The 17,614-nt window shown below is 37.5% G+C and overlaps 1 protein-coding gene across 7 annotated transcripts in view; it reads right to left on the bottom strand.

Moving 5' to 3' along the window:
* The window catches only part of adgrl3.1 (adhesion G protein-coupled receptor L3.1), a 124,037-nt gene that overhangs the window by 64,845 nt on the left and 41,578 nt on the right, over nucleotides 1-17,614 (bottom strand). For all 7 annotated transcript variants that reach the window (XM_065254733.1, XM_065254736.1, XM_065254738.1 and 4 more), the window contains exons 4-5: nucleotides 8,884-8,993; nucleotides 1,776-1,790 (exon numbers count right to left, since the gene is read on the bottom strand). In XM_065254733.1, coding sequence (XP_065110805.1) covers nucleotides 1,776-1,790; nucleotides 8,884-8,993 — 125 coding nt within the window. The remainder of the gene's footprint in view (nucleotides 1-1,775; nucleotides 1,791-8,883; nucleotides 8,994-17,614) is intronic.

The following is a 17,614-nucleotide window of genomic DNA, read 5'->3' as shown; positions in this document are numbered from 1 at the left end:
TCAGAAAATTACAGCACAGCATTGTATTGTTTAATACGTTCTTTTTCTTTCAAATTCTAAATTTAAGATAATTTATTTCATAAAATATCTTTGGGGATGCACCCTACACAAGGAGAGGGACACGCCAAAATGTTTGTGAACCTCTGATTTATACCAACCTCTCACTAGTCAAGAAAGTTTAAATGAATTGCAAATTCAAGTTAATAAACCTAAAAATGAAAGTGCAACAAGGATTTTTTTTACAGTGCAGAATTATTGTTTGCAATATTGGATTTTCCCACAATATAATGCTGGCAAAAATAGCAATGATATTTTCTAAGCCTGAGAAAATTTTCCTGGGAGTTGTGCATGCTACATTTTTGTAGTATTGTGAAAATCAATGCCCAATAAATACAGTTGAGAGTGGCTAAAAACAAAGGTCAACGCAGCTGGGCCAGACTGTCATGTAAATCTTAAATATGTGGGCTTTTTTGACTAAACTGTGAGCTGTGTGTGTGTGTGTGTGTGTGTGTGTGATTTTTCTCCTCTTGATTTATATTGATACTTCTGGAAACCATGCAGATTTACTTATACGGTCACACACAAACAGAGAGAGACACACACAAACAGTCACACAGAAAATCAGTCTTTTCCCACAATTCCTTTCCCAGAATGAGGAACATCCTAATGGGAAGTGAGATTAATATTTTAACTATACTGGATGTTTCCTTTTATTGTTGTGGATGTAGAATAATGTCTTAATTCAGGAACATTTCCTAGCCTTTGTTAACTCAAACAAATTTGTCATTTTTATTTACATTTTTGTTTCGTTTGACTATGACTATGTTTGACTATTTTAAAATGATTATTAAAACAATAAGTTCTTGCTTGGTTGAGCCACATTCAAAAGCCATTGTACAATGATTATAAACACACTTTTGACTTCAAATGGCTAATTATGCAGAATAAGTGGCATACAGTAAGTGGCTTGGCAACCTGCAAACAGCCAATTTGTTTATCCCAATAATTGTTTAACAATAAATGTATCTCTTTAGTATAATGTCCATCAGTCTCTTTCTTTAGTCATACAGGTACATCGGTTTCCACCGCTTAGTAAAAGCAATAAACCACTTGAGTGCAACAATTGATTTTTATATGGGTATGGGGTTTTAGGAAGACCTCTTATCGCAGTAACGCACAGCCTCTTTAGGCTTATTTGCTATATTAACTCGCATTAAGAATATGTTTGTCATTCTAAATTCTTATCTCATATTCACGTTCACCGCACAGTATGAATGACATTTTGCAGTTATTGTCAATTTAAGAATTGCTTTGTAATGTATGCAGCATCCTAATGTAAATCAGGACCTGAAACAAAAAGACCGCTACATTTGATAACCGTTCACGCATCCACTCTCATTCATTTGTAGCAATGCAGAAAATTAAGTTGTTATTACGTTAAGGCCTGATAAAAGGCGTAACATTGCAGGACATCAATTTCACACCGCCAAGTCTTGTGGTCAGCACAATTGGCAGTTAAAGTTTTAAACAGTGGCAACACCTCCCTGAACATCTGATACATGGTAAACCACCAGATACACGGGGAGAGGAGTCTTAGAGACAAGGAGGACTAATTCAAGAAGTAAAGCTCTGGTCTGAGATCAGGTTTCTCCTCCACATTCCTGATATAAACCATTATGGGCTACTGATCGCCAATCTGTCATTAGTATCATATAACACCATAACAGCCTGACAGTGAATTACATACTTAAATTACATTAAAGTAATGGACCTACCTCTCTGCTCCACTTCTGCATCCACAACAGGGAAGAAGAGAAAGAGAAAGAGAGAGGGAGACAACAGATTAATGATGTAATATTAAATACTTCACAGTAATTCAATTCCATACGTACGTAATGTGCATCATATCTTATCATAATCTCGTGAAAGTAGTAAAATGCGCTTCATTTATACTCTAGAAATTCCATTAAGATCGTGATCATAATTTTTGAAAACAAATAGTGTCCAAGTGACATTACGCTATCAACCAGACAAATGAACCCATAAAAACAAACTAGAGCAAGAGTTTGTTCCACAAAATTGTCTCAAGTGTTATAGAACTGGAGCTCTTAGCCAACAGTCTTGCCAGAGGGATGAAAAAGACATCCTATATAAGCTTAACAAGTTTTACATTTCATCATTTATTTGTTGTAGAATTTAAAGAAATTAAAAGACTAAATAATAAACACAATAATTTGTTGATGCACCACAAACTCCAAGCCCATGTGGTACTGCACCCAAGTTGTGAAGTTACATGAGTTAAAATACATTCTCTTATCCCAGTACACATACAAGTATGCAAGCCATAGGGTTATTTCACATAAAACTGACAAAGCAAGATTATTTCAATCTTGCAGTAGGACTATCTGTTTGGCCAACTAATGGAAGGAAACCCTATATCAATATGTGTGACCCGTGCTGGCAAAATGAGTCTGAATGCGCACTGTCTAATTTTGAGCTGCAGGGAAAAGAAAGCATAAATGTCAATTTTGATAGGAATTGAGGTTTTCATAAAAATAAGTACTTTAGGCCCTCGTTCAGCGATCCCAATGCTCTAAATATTCATTAAACATCTATAATGATCTTTATTTCTGCGGTGTACCGTCCTTAATGCTTAACCTATTCAAAGATGCGTGTCAATCCACATGCGCATGACATTTTTGTTTCTCTTTTCAAATATGCAGGAATAAGAAAATAAAGTGCAGGACTTGCTCAGTGTTTAAAGAGTTATTAAGAGCGATAAGACATGAAAACGATCTTCCTCGCACTGACTGACAGATCGCATGCCCACAGACGTATATATATATATATGCAGAATTACAGTTTTATAAATATCTGTTTTGACAAGAATTTACGCAGATATAATCTGCTATGTCTTAAGTGGATGTTTCGTTAACTGTTGAGAAAAAAATATCTGATGTGTAACATTAAATTAGATCCTTGAATTAAAGTAGACCTTAAAGCTGTCTGTCTCCATGTCAATCAAACAATAAAAGAAGGAAAAAGTTGAACATATATTTTCCTATAGTGTTGTTTTTGACTTTGTGTGTGCCATATCTATTAGTTTTTTAAGGTAAGGATGCTGTGATTTTGTTTCTCTCGATTTTTCTCAAAATTGACTTTGCAATTTTAAACAGGTGTAGCTCTGTCACTTTTTTTCAGCTACCAACAATTCATATATTGAAAATATACATTTAAAAAAAAATGCTTATTGCAACTAATTTTTCCACCAAGGGTCACATTTGTTTGGTGGGGGACAAAAATGCACTCTTTCTCTCTACAATTTATTAACAGCCATTTTCAATACAAAAAAAATGACTTTGCTTCCATTTGCATCCGGATGCATATACGTACGTGTGTGGTCCATCTTTATGAAATATGCATGAAGAGGAACTGTTAATGAATCACTCAATAAATAAGAAACCACATGGGGGTAGAGTTTGAGTATGTGTGCATTCCAAAAGATCTGATTTAGAAGCAATTATGTCTCCCTCACACACCTAGTCAAGTTTCAGTCACCTAGTAACAAAATCAATAACAGATAGTCATTTGCTGTCAGTGATAATGAATAAAGAACCGGCTGAACTCTAGCCCTGCTGGAAGGTTACAACTTCCTCTATTAGCGCCATATCAATCACCAACGAGAAACAGGATGACGGATGGAACACAGGATCCTGCTGTATGGTTACTAAAATCATTAAAGGCCCCTGGCAAAAATAAGAATCGCCGTTCAAACAACACTTTTACATTACATTTACATTTATGCATTTGGAAGAAGCTTTCATGCAAAGCGACTTACAGTGCATACATTTTTTTTCATTATGTGTGTTCCCTGGACTCAAACCCATGCTTGACGCAATGCTCGATCACTGAGCTAGAAGAGCTTTTCTGAAAAGATAGTATACTCAAAAAAAAAAATGGTGCTAAATAGCACTAAAAGTGGTTCACTGGCTTGTTATCATAGGGGAACCATTTTAACAAAACCTATGCAGAAACTAACTGTGTAGCACCTGTGAAGAACCAAATTGTGCTACTGTATATTGAACAATAATGCTGCGTTCACACCAGCCGCGGTAGAGGCGTCAAGCGCAAGTGATTTCAGTGTTAATGTGAAGATTCGTTGACGCGTATCTGGAGGTCTCGAGGTGCAAATGAGGCGTTTTGCGCGGCAGACACGATTCCGGCTCATTCGCTTGTCTAGTTCGCGTGAATTGAACACTGCTGCGGGAAACACGCGAGTTGAAAAATGTACTAAAAAACTTTAGCAGAAAAACGCCTTGCATTAACCAGTATTAATCAGTAGTGATGTGATTACAGGAAGCGAACAGAGTTACAGGAAGGAAGCCCCTCCCATGACGTGAATTTCCGCGGGAAAGTCTCGATGACTAGAATTTCACGCGCAAATTAAACGAGTAAACTCAAAATGTTCAAGCGGCAAAATAGACGTGGTAGGCCCGAATTTGACGCCTCAAACGGACCAGCCACGGTAGAGGCATCAAGCGTGAGTGATTTCAATGTTAAGTCAATGTAAAGACGCGTTGACGCACGTCTGGAGGTCTCACGGCTCGTATGAGGCTATTAGCGTGGTGCGGTAGACGTGATTCCGCCTCAGCGCGAGTTGAAAAATGTGAACTTTGGCAGAAAAACGCACCTGTTAACCAATCAGGAGCTTGCTCTAGTAGTGACGTGATTACAGAAAGCGAGCTGAGTCACAGAAGCGCGATGACGTGAATTTCCATGTGAATGTCTCGATGACTAGAATTTCACAGGCAAATTAAGCGAGTAAACTCAAAATGTTCAAGCGCCAACTAGACCAGATAGCCGCGAATTTGACGCCTCAAACCCGGCTGGTGTGAACCCACGGTTATGGTTCTACAGAGGTGTTATATAGGTGCTATATAGTGTTAAAAATCGTTCCCCTATGATTACAAGCTTTTAGAACTATTAAGCACCTTTTTTGTGTATTGCATCAAACTCAAATCATTGCTTAAAATTTTACTTTACTTAACTCATTCCCCACCAGCCTTTTATTTTAAAAAGTTGCCCGCCTGCATTTTTTTGTATTTTGTAAATTGTAAATTTTTGTCTATAAATATATAAACATGCAAATATATTAAATGAAAGAACAGACCCTCTGCTTTCAAACAAACAAAACAGGAAAAAACTTTTTATCGTATCTTTAAATATACAAAATTCTGAGCAAAAAGCTGAAATAATTGCATTTTTGTAAAGGAATTTTGTTAGAGATCTGATTCAGAACGATTATCAAAACATACACAGATTTTAAAATGTTGTTAAATTAGTTTTTGCTTCAGCTTTTATAAATTTGGTATCTAGTTAATAATAGCAGATTTACAAATTACTGTAAAAACTCGTCAGAGGAAAGCGTCGCTGGCAGGGAAATGTTTTCTCTTAATTGACGAGATCTAGTTAATAATGAACATTTGCTGTTTATTTACGTATTTTTAAGACGTAGATCTTACATGAAAAGAAAATGATGTAATTGTTGCTTCTTTACTACTACTTTCACCAAGTATGATCCAATACTATATCATGAGTTACAACTGACCATGTCCCAGAGTTCCCACTTCAAGGGCTCTACCCTTCTGGAAGCGATTGGAAGTTTCAGATGCGCTAAGGACATTTGGTTGAGGCTGTAGATTACCAGTAATAATGTTGTAAATAACGCTCGGTTTCTTGCACAGACCGATCAATTCGCTTCAAAAGACCTCAATATATCATCAGGAGCCGCTGGGATTACTTTTGTGTTGCCTGCTTTTGGACTTTAAAAGACATAAAACTGAACTGTGAATTTCATTTTATGAATTATTAAAGACCACGACTGTAGCTAAAAATCTTCTGTTGTAGTGAAAAAAAATCACCTACAGCTTTTAGTAAAGTAACAGCAAGTTGAAATGGTGGGCTCATCGGCATGCCAATACAAACAGTTAAGCAGCTAATGGTTTGCGCATTAAAGGTTTTTGCTTTATAATGGAGATGACTTACAGGGACATACCATTCGTAGACTGTGATTTAATAAATAAAAATGTTTCCCTCATGATATAAATAGCAGGTACTGTATAAGGGATGAAGTTGTGCGAAGTTCTTAGTGTGTATGTAAAACAGACGTCCCATATATAGAGGCCAGAAGCAGAAAGGTTGACTGGAGTTCTGCCAACTCCTCCATCAAGGGGGGAAAGAGAAAGCCAGAAAAACCTCAAGAAAACATTTGGAACATGTTCCCAAAGGTCTCTAGGACTGAGGTAATGAAATTAGCTTTGTATGTGAGTGTGTGTCACACTGTGCTCTTGTGTGCTTCCCTACTAATTAGTAGCATTGTGTTTATAGGGGTTTTTGACCAGATGGTCGCAAACACATGTGTGGACTTACAAATCCTCACACACACTTCATGACCCCATACACGCAGTGCGATTTATGGTCAAGAGGTCAAATGGAAAACTATCTGCATCCTGCCAGAGTGTCTTTTTTTTGTCATGTAGCTCTGCAAGAAATTCCCCCACATGCCTCTCTTTTTCCACCCGTTTGCGACTCTGTATGCAAACGTGTAGGTGAGACAAAGTGTGCGAGCGTATTCAGTCTTTTCCTGTTGCCATTGCTGCAGTCATACGATACTGATTTATCGTCATCGTTGCCATGGTCACCCCAGATTGGAACACCAACCCCACAGAAACCGTGAGAATTTGAAACCACATCGCTCAGCCCCCCAGATGATTGACAAGCTGTTTTCCTCTGAGTCGTGGCATGGGACGAGACCGGACAACAGATGAACAAAAGCGGCCAACACAGTATCAGTCGTGTATATATATTTTCTGTCAAGAGCAAGTTCATATTGGTGACAAATCTAGATAAGATGTCAGGTAGCAATCACTGCGATGCTATGCTGCTAAAATGTCTCAAGTTTCAAATCAACTTGAGGTGCAAATTTGACAGTGACTCACTCAGAATAAACGTGACATAACGGTTCAATATTGAGCTCTTATAGAGTATTTTGTCTGTCTGTATGTGAGTGAACTATTTTACCTACTGCATCTCTGAAAAATGTTATGGGATGCAATGCAAGGCAAGCACTACAACATGATTTGTGGCATTATTCTGACTAATTTCCTAGTTTTTTAAATAAACAAGAATCATGGTTACTGTTGTTTGGCACCTACAATATACATTACATGGTCAAACACTTTTATAGACTGTAAAAAGTGAAAGGTGCTCTACTTAAAAACTTACTTCAATTGGTAACATTTAAAATTTTTAAAACTTCCATGTTTTCTATATTTAAAGATAGGCAGAGGTCAAAGTGCTACAAACTAAGTGCTCTTCCGCCATACAATATAGTTCTTATTTTTTATCCGCTTAAAAAATCACCACATTTAGTTTTGTGCCACCATACTTACTCGTGTAACTACTCATGTAATTAAATAGGGAAAACACGGAAGTGTTTGGTGGCTTCTAAATTCATCCCTGTTTGGATCCTAAGGAATGAATGGGGCTAGGCTAAATGCTAACATATTCATGACGCGCTGTACAAAGATTAAGTGTACGCATTGAAAAAAGAAAGGTATGTATTACTTTGTCTAAGCTGAGGTAAAAACATAGTACAATATTGAAAAACGGTGGTGTTTTCCTTTAAAGGACAAGTTCGGTATTTTACACTTAAAGCCCTGTTTTCAGATTGTTTATGATGAAATAGAACGGTTTTGACTGAAATTTTGACATATGCGGCTGACCCGAGAATTTTCGGGTGTTTCTTGTATCACCTCCCACCTCTATAATGGCTGTATAGGTGCACTGGAACAATCCTTCCTAAAATGCATTAAACTTTCGCTTTCAAAGACGTGAAACTCACCGAGTGGTCAGGGTTGTTCACTGATACAGGTATGCTCACACAGAAGATGCTTTCCAACAGGTTTTATCGTAGTTTTTGTCCAACTCCATTGACTTGTATTAGATGTGCTGTGAGGTACGGTATTACTCCGCGCCGGGAACGCTGTTTGTAATCTTGCAATTGGCAAAGGCGGATTATCCCCACCAACTGGGCTGGAGTGTTTATTATTCAAGCTCTCAACGGAAGAATATACGGGTGTGAGGCGTTTGGAAAAATAGGTCCACAAGTTTACAACAAATGCTAAAACACCTGTTGGAAAGCATCTTTTGCAGCTATTTTTGTCAGCAATTTATTATTCATTACTCTTTCAAATAAGGTAATAATAGACCATTTCGTTCTAAAGGCAATGTAAATGGATATGTAAAACTGTCTCTGGATAATTTTTTTGCACTTAATAAAGCGACATACCTTCTATGTAGATATCAGAGAACAATTTAACATATTATTTCAATTCAAATCTTTGGCACCTTAAAGTGTTACTTTTTATATTGTACAGCACATATTTTAAACATCATACTGTTAGACTTATATGATTTTTGTATTTTTTTAATAAGAGATAAGCTACAAATATATTTTTTGTGGTAATGACATCACAAAAATGTATGCTTACTCATACTCTTAGTATGTTTCTCTGGATCAATTGGTAGGAAATTGCATTAGCGGCACAAACTGGTCGTGGGTTTGATCCCCAGGGAACACGCATACTGATAAAATGTCTTTACCTTGTAATGCACTCTAAGTAGCTTTGGAAAAAGGCGTCTGCAAAATGCATACACACATATAAATCTATGAGCAATATTAAGTAGCGAGCACTATTAATGAGCATCATTCTAAACTAGTAGAGCATTGCACTTGCAACAAAGGGGGTCAGGGGTTCGAATCCCAGGAAATGCATATACAGTAATAATCATAAAATATAAACATAAAATCTGTGCACTTACTGTATGGTACACACTCATACTGAACCTCAAGATATTTGTACGTTCCAGGACATGGATCAGGAAAAACATCAGGGCCAGCAATGACTGCACACTGAGTTCTGTTGTTACACCTGTGAGAGAGAGCAAGAGAGAAAGAAAGAGAAAGTGATATATGCTGACAGATAAAGTAAGGCTATTTGTTCATTTGCTATCAATCTAACATTAGGCATTTGAACCGTACGTACCCGTTCAATATGTACAATAAAAGTTAATGAGCCTTGAAATACCATTTTCTTCAAATGAAGGAAAAAAGATACATTTACTCAACATCTTCAATAAAGCTCAGAGTGTGGGAAGATCCCAGCACAGTGTGTGAGACACAGCTCAGCGGCCCCTCCCGGGGGCCCGAGATCCATGCCGTTATTTTAATCTAATTCATATGTAGGTCATGTGTACATGTAGGGATAGAAAGTACAGACCAAGACGAATTCTGGCACCAAAAAGTAGAAAGCAAAGTACAGGAAGAGGGAGAGAGAGACAGTTTTGACATGTTCTGCTTAAAACATGCGCACACACATACAGATGGCCATCTCATGACATCTGTGTCATATTTCATCATTATTACAAACAAGATAGAAAAACAAATGGATACTCACAACACAAATACACACAAGAGTCTTAAAGCTCTATTATATATATATATTTCTCTTTCTCTGTGTAACCATGGAAACCTTCCAGTTCAAACCCATAGGGAGCACTAAAATGGGCACACACACTTCAGTTTTAAGTTTTCAAGCACATGTTCAAAATAGTAAAATGACAAGGGACAGTATGACGGACTCGAGGTGTGTGTGTTTTCTCTTGAGGTTTTAAGACAGTGACATTTTTAAGAATTCCTTTTTGGCATTTGTGTATTTCTGCAAGTATAGATACAGGTATGTTGAGTACGTGTGGGCTCTAATTGCTGTGATGAGTGAGTGTGACAGTCATACTCCCAGAGTGCTGTGGGGCATCTCTAGTTTCCGGGGCGACAGCTCTTGTGTGGCAGTGTGCAACACTCAGATATGACCTAATTTAGGAGGGGAAGAGGAAAGCAGACGAGAGGAGAGCATGTTTTTGGTATTATTTTCTTTCGGGGTAACGATTTGCACAATGCAAACCCGGCATTTTCTTGTGACAACGTAAGGGGTAGTCTCCTAACTGGGCCTGGGAAAGCAGCAGACAAAGCATATTGCTTCAGACACGCCTGTCTACCTCAAATATAATAGTTTTGATTGCTTTAGACTTTTTTGTTTTATGTGTCAAATGTATTGACCTTTGAATACTTTACTAACAGTAATCAAGTTGTAAATAAGTAGTTTGTTTTTAAAGTTTATAAAAATATAATTATAAAAATGAATGCATTTTTCCCTATACTTCTATTTTAAAAAAATTAACTTGATATAGATTATACCTGTTAGGTGGGTCCTAGATAAAAAGGTTTGGGAACACCCAATTTTTATTATCATAATATATTTGCCATACTGTAGTTTCTTCATTACTCCACAACCAGGGTGGATTGCCCAGCAGCCACATGGCCCGCATCACATTACTGTATCAGTAATTTTGTTATTGAATAACCTTTCCAATAAAGGTACAACATGTGAAACATACAATCAACAGCTACTATTTCAGAGTATAAGACAGAAAGGAAAGCTGTCAGAAGCTAAAATTCAGGGCTTCTTCATTGACTTTGTCTTGACAAAGTCGGATCAACAAGATCTTTTTGCTGCCATGGCATGCGACTATTTTATTTAATTGCAGCACATAGTAGTGCTGTCATTGATTCAGCACAAGTATTTGCTGTATCACTGCTATAGTATTGACTGTATTACAACATCAGAGTTATATTTCTATAGACTGAAATGTAAAGAAGCATTTTGCACAGTCGTGGCCACTAGTGGAGTGAACTGTCAACAGTCCGGTATAGCTAAGAGTGGTGCAGACCAACCTAACAAACATATAACTTACAGAAAGCATGCTTTAATAAGAATGTTACAGAAAACACATTTTAAGGATAAGGTACAGCTTCAGGTATAACTTAAGATTGTCATTGCATTTAGAGGGTTTCTGTAAACACAGCCGTAATTATTTCCTCAAACAAATGGGCAGTGATTAACAATGTCCTGCCCAAGCCATCAAGCTGATGTTATCGGAGAAGGAGTGCCATTCCAAAGGAAAATTATTACCATTTTCAGATTTTGGTTAAAGATTTAGAAAATGAAAAATTGACTTTGTTTACCACAAAATGAAACGTAAATAGGGTTAATTTTGAGTTCATGTTGACTTTAAATGTTTTTACATGTCAAATGATTCATGATTCATCAAATGATTCATGATTCAAATGAAGGTCAAAGGTTGGGAATGACACTAACATCATTCAAAATGTTTCTGTGAATCCCTAGTACACTAAATACTGCAGATGTTCCATGTATTGTTCATCTGCGTTCCAGTTTGTCTCAACCTTACTTATGTAAATCAATCTCAGAAGAAGTTAAAATATCAACAATAGTACGATAAAGTGGGCATAGTTTACACTTTATTCTATAACCAATAAAATGGCTCTTTTGTTTTTCTTTCTAAATTAGTTGAATTTTGAAACAGGAAGTTGGGTTAGGACAAATATGTGACCCGTCACGGAAACCAGGGACTCAAGTCGGCAGCACAAGTTTCGAGAAAATGAGAAACAAAGTTTTTTTTTCGAAATTTGTGATTTTCGTTTTATTGCAGAATCTGTTAGTTGAGATCACGAAGAAGCCTCTCCATGTTTGAGATAGCAGTTTATGTATATTTAAAAGCGTACATTTTGCGGTTAAAATAGGCTTGTTTTTCCGGAGATTCTAGCGTGCAGCGGGGGGCGTCATTGTCTGTGTGTATATTTACATACTGTATAAGCTTGTGTTTTCGCCTCCGCCCCCAAAGGGAACAGCGTGACTACTAAATAAGGATAGTTCGCCCAAAAATGAAAATAATGTAAGTAATGACTCACCCTTATGTCGTTCTAAACTCGGAAGACCTCCGTTCATCTTCGGAACACAGTTTAAGATGTTTTATCGTTAGATTTAGTCCGAGAGCTTTCCCCTTCATTGAAAATCTATGTATGGTTTCCATGTCCAGAAAGTTAATAAAAACATCATCAAAGTAGTCCATGTGACATCAGTGGGTCAGTAAGATTGTGTTGATGCATCGAAAATACAGTTTGGTGCAAAAATAGCAGAATTACGACTTTATTCAGCATTGTCTTCTCTTCCGGCTCGAGCGTGAAGTCACGTGACTGTAGTGACGCGCTGCCCTGTTCCTCAGATATGTTTGCTAAGTTTTTTGGGTTTTTTTTCAAACTTATAGCCTGCGTCTCCCCAGACTGTAAAGCTCGGGCGCACAAAACAAAAGAAAAATAAAAGCAGCTGGGGCGGAACAAATAACAGTCAGCCACATCGTACGTCAGCCGCGTCACTGACTTTATGCGGCGCCGCAGTCGGAAGACGTCAAAGTACCACGAGAGCTCTTCAAGAAATCTTACGGAGTAGTTTAATTTCGACTCGCTCTCGCGGTACTTTGACGTCATCTGTATGTCAGTTCTTGCAGCGCAGCATGAGTCCAAACACACAGAAGTTACACAGATATCGTTGTATTCTTCATATAATTGGCTACATGTTTTGTCTATCAATATTTTCCATTAAGTCATTGGCTGATGGAGGAACGAGCGAGCCATTGGTAACCTCTCTAAAGGATGTCACGTTTTCGACGGCGCTGTTTGGATGATCTATTATACTACTTCCCTATTTTAAATACAAACTTTGAAGGCGGGTTCATGTGTTTAACGGAGTGTAAGCTCATATACCCTTACATGTTACGATTTAAATAGTCTTCAGATTATATATTATATTGTATTACCAGACATTCATGCGAAATCTGATGTAAACAATCTATATTTCACGGATTATACGCATTTGTGGACAAATATGGTCATTGGATAATCTGAAACAGACTGGATTCGACTTGTGATCCCCACAAAGGTAAAAAGAGTCATGTTTATTTTTGCGTGTTGTCATTTGGTCATAAAATACTACATATGATGCTAGAACATCTCAAAAAGGGTTTTACAGGGGGTATGGCTTAGCTAAATGAGATGTAAATGAGCCCTATTGTCTCCCCCAGCTGAAAAGAAGAGTCCCTTTCGTCTCGATTTTCTCGGTTTGAGTATTTCTGAGTTCCTATATTCAAATGGCCACAACTTCTCCAAATCTTATCAGATTTCCATGTGTTACACATCGTTGGAAAGCTTAGAAACTGCACTTTCAGAATCTGTGAATAACTCAAAATGCCCAGATCCGACTTGTGTCCCTACTTTCCGTGACTGGTCACATATGCAAGACTCAATTCTTGTTTAAAGGGCACCAATTATCCGATTCACAATTTTACATTTCCTTTAGTGTGCAAAAGGCACAAACCCCAAGGTAAACGATGACACGAGTTATCATTTCCAACATAAATCTCTTTTCTTGGACTACAACAAACACATGGATTGTAGGCAACAGTTTACTTCCTGGGCCGGTTGACATGGACACAACGGTCTATCATAATTCTGCCTGCTTCTAAAACATACACCCAGGGGAATGCAGTGCAATGTGCATTTGTAACCTAGTGGTTAGAGTGCTGGGCTTGTAACCTGAGAGTTGCCGGTTCAAGGCTCATGACTGGCATGTTGCGACTGTGGTGCCCTTGAGCAAGGCACCTTAACCCTAATTGCTGCAGGGATAGTTGCCCACTGCTCTGGGTGTTTGTGTGTTCACGACTTGCAGTGTGTGTGTCTGTTCAATATTCACTGGATGGGTTAAATGCAGAGGTCACATTCCAATTATGGGTTACCATACAGTGGCCAATACTCACATGAGCGATTTTTGAGGCAACTGAAATAGACTACACCACTGACCAACTAAAACCTGGTGCAAAGTGTACACTCTTAGAACGGATGTGTTAAAAACAACACAATAGTGTTGATTCTGGGACAACACATATATAAAATAAAATGAAAGGATTCAAATGTAAAAGATTATTATTGAGTCTCTTGGACATAAATGAGGACAGATTACAAGACGTAAGAAGGCGTAAATAGCTGCTTCACCTGTAGCCTGGTAATTGCATGTTTTGCTTAAAACAAATGCAAATATTGCACTTATTTTGAAATGTTGTTTTTTGAAAGCATATGAAAAGATGAGACCTTTTAAATCCTTTTTGGATTTTGGCTCTCCACACGTTTGTAAATTCTTTATCTCCTGTTTGTTAAAAAAAATATTTTTTAAGTACAAACCTTTTTTTTCATATTTGTAAATTATTATTTGAGATTACACTAATCCATTCATTTACAGCAATTAAAAGCCTGCTAATTTTACTTCCATGACTGAAAGAAAACGATTTTTAAAAGAAACCAAAGGTTTTAATACAAATAAAAACAACGCAATTTTTTAACATCAATCTTAAACTGGTGTCTTCTTCCTCTGCTTAGTTTTTCAGTTTACAAATTCTGCTATCTAAATGGGGAATCGGCATGGTGCGAGTGCAACTGGCCTCTTAAAGGGGATGGGAGATGAGACTCTAATGGTTTATGCCCAAAACACACCCATTACTCATTACGAGGATAGGAACAATCTGCCTTAGAATACACAAAATACACAACATTGTTTTTAGCAACGAAATAGGTGCTCTTTAAATAGCTAAAAAAGCTTTTAGTTTATATTGCACACAAATTACATTCACAATCGGCTGATGGTCAGGGAAGAAAAATAAAGTAAATTAATATAGAACAAACAAATAACATTTAAGAGTTACTGCAATCAAAAAACACAGAAAATTCTTGAATTTCCAGATGGCTACAGCTAGTCAGAGCCGGGTGGTATATATAATTTAGAGAGATGGAGACATCTTCGGTCTCCAACATTCTATTCGACACACATTTGCATATGTTCAGGCGTATAAGATGAGTCATCAGTATTTTTGGTTCTTTCTCTCGAGAAGAAAGACGGCGCATTTTAGGTGCTATATTTGCTGTTGCACACTGGTGTATAGATGGCCTTTACTCTAAAACTGAAAGCCACAAAACTCCAACTTTAATTCAATTTCAGTTTTTGCCCTCACAAGAAAAGTTTAGTTCATATGTTATTTATTAAAACAAACAGAAAATAACAAGATATCACAAACCACTTAACAAAAATAATGCCTTTCTATGATCATTACAATCTTTTGCATTGTCACGTTGTTTTTTATTGCATTTAAGCACAATATTAATTAGTTCCTCTATTTACATTTATTTATTGTATTATTTACTATTTAGACATAATATGATCAAAATTAGCATGCATCACATTACCGTAATAAACATTTGTTTTTTAAGTTAAGGTAGACTAATGAAAATGTTTTTCTTACATAATTTAAATGAATCAAAATCTCCCTTTTCATTTTAAAGGCACAATATGTAATTTCCACAGTTACTGTAGCAGTCACAAAACAACAACAAGGCCATAGCATGTAACATTCACCTCCACTGCCAATGGGAACAGATCTGATGGGGCTCACAACTCATGTTCATGGATAATGTAATAAAATACAGGTTAATAACCAATACGTTATAATGTAAGCCAACAGAATGACATGTTGGATGCTACAACTAATACTTCCGCATTAAGCAATGCGCTGATTTATTTTAAAGTATCGTGAGTGCGTTGCAACTGTACTGCTTTCAAATCATTCTTGCGCTACTCCGATGTCATACACCAATCGGTCTGGACAGCACCACATTTAAGTGTAATTTATAGTCATGCGTAGATTCTACAAGCAATGTGATTGGTCCACTAGAACTCTTCCTGTCAGGTAAAAAAATCTGCGTTGCATTTCTTCATTGGCATTTCCACTTGCGATGGTTAGAACAAAAGTGTGCCAAGTTGAGGAGTGATTTAACTCAAAATGCAACAAAAATTCCTGTCTATTTACCTCCATCACTGCTGGTCTTCTCAAATCATACACAACAAGCTGCTTCTTATTCTTCGTTTGTGGGTTCACTGGCCAAGCTGCTTCTTTTTTGGCTATTGCACTGCTCTGCTACTGTAGGTAACACACATGAATACTGCCTATTAGCAGTCTGCATGTTTAATTGCATGTCGACTTGAATGACGACGCAACATTATAAATGAAAACCGATGCATAGCTGTTGAGGCTAGGCCATAGGACCTACGCATGACTATAATAAGGCCTTTATACAAACATACCTGTGGCAGAGGACAACGCAGACATGATGTCATTGATAGGCAACAAAAGAAGGATGTTACATTGTATAAAAATGTGATTTTCTATTGATTCACACATTTTTGGAAACATTTAACAGAAGTGAGAAAATATATAACACTGCTATTGGTTATTGGAAATTTCAATTTAACGTTCTTACATATTGTACCTTTAATTTTTGGATCAGCTGTTTAGCATGCACCATGTGATATCAGTTCCATTTTCTCTGCTCTGAATTGCATCAGAGCTGCTAGTTGAAATCTCTTTGTGTAATATATTATGTCTGCCAATAGATCTTGGATAAGGGGCTCCCAAACAATCACCTTCCAATTACCTCCACTCATTGATTAGAGCATTAGCCCAGCATCACCCGCACACACATTCTGTGAATACATTAGACCAGACTGAGTGAGATGTAAAGGTCAGACAAAATGAGAGAGTGCGACTGACACAGAGAGAGAAAGAAAGAGAGAGAGAGATGAGGTGGAGAATGATAAATGATGTGTGATTCTAGCCACAGCTTCTATAAAAAGCAGCGTAGCAGCACAGAGAAAAAAAGGCAAAATCTTCTATATTCTCTCATCTCGTTTTCCGTTTCGACGATCGTTTCTTAATTCCGCTATGGGAATTATACACTGTTGCACATTAGCAGTCGAGAGTTTTAAAAACTGAAAAATGTATCTCTTGTGTGTTAATCAGAGAGAGCTGGCAGAGCTGGCAAAGATCAAAATCCAGTCTCGGATGAGAGCGTGTGAACGCGAGCATGTGTTTCAGGTATTGTGTGTGTGTGTGTTTGAAAGGAGAACTCATAAATGGTAATTTCCTCCACGCTGACTCTGGGTATGGTCTATGGCCTTGCTAATTGGATCTTACAGTCTGGTCTAGCCCGAGGCAATGTGTGTGTGTGTGTGTGTGTGTGTGTGTGTGTGTGTGTGTGTGTGTGTGTGTGTGTGTGTGTGTGAGTGTGTGGCAGCTGGCCACACACACAGGTGGTATAACAGGCAACCTCAGGGCAAGATATGGTGCTCGCTCCTCCTTAAGCTTTTCCACTGGTTAAAACACACACACACACATAAATGCATGTGAGCGTAATTATGAATGAGTAATATATAAATTTGAAGAGCTCAGATGCAAAAGCCGCTAAACAACACCTCCGTCACAAATGAGATAATGATAGTGCTCTCTGCATATATTATATGTTCATCCAATATCTTCACTACAAATCCATTTAATCCCTGCCTCGCGCCATTCAGAAACATCACTTTGTTGGCAGAATCCGCTAACACCATGTCGACTTTGTGCACTAGTCCTCTAAGTCCGTTTTTTTACCAACCAGTGGGCCAAGGCCCACAGGGGGGCCTCAGCAGATTTCCAAGGGGGCCTCAAGATGACTTAAAATTATAAAAAATTGGACAAAACAAGCATTAAAATAAGC

Source organism: Paramisgurnus dabryanus, chromosome 4, assembly GCF_030506205.2.
Source record: "Paramisgurnus dabryanus chromosome 4, PD_genome_1.1, whole genome shotgun sequence".
In the NCBI taxonomy this organism is placed as follows: domain Eukaryota; kingdom Metazoa; phylum Chordata; class Actinopteri; order Cypriniformes; family Cobitidae; genus Paramisgurnus; species Paramisgurnus dabryanus.
The sequence above is the reverse complement of the archived record's forward strand: the minus strand, read 5'-3'. Positions and strand labels throughout refer to the sequence as shown.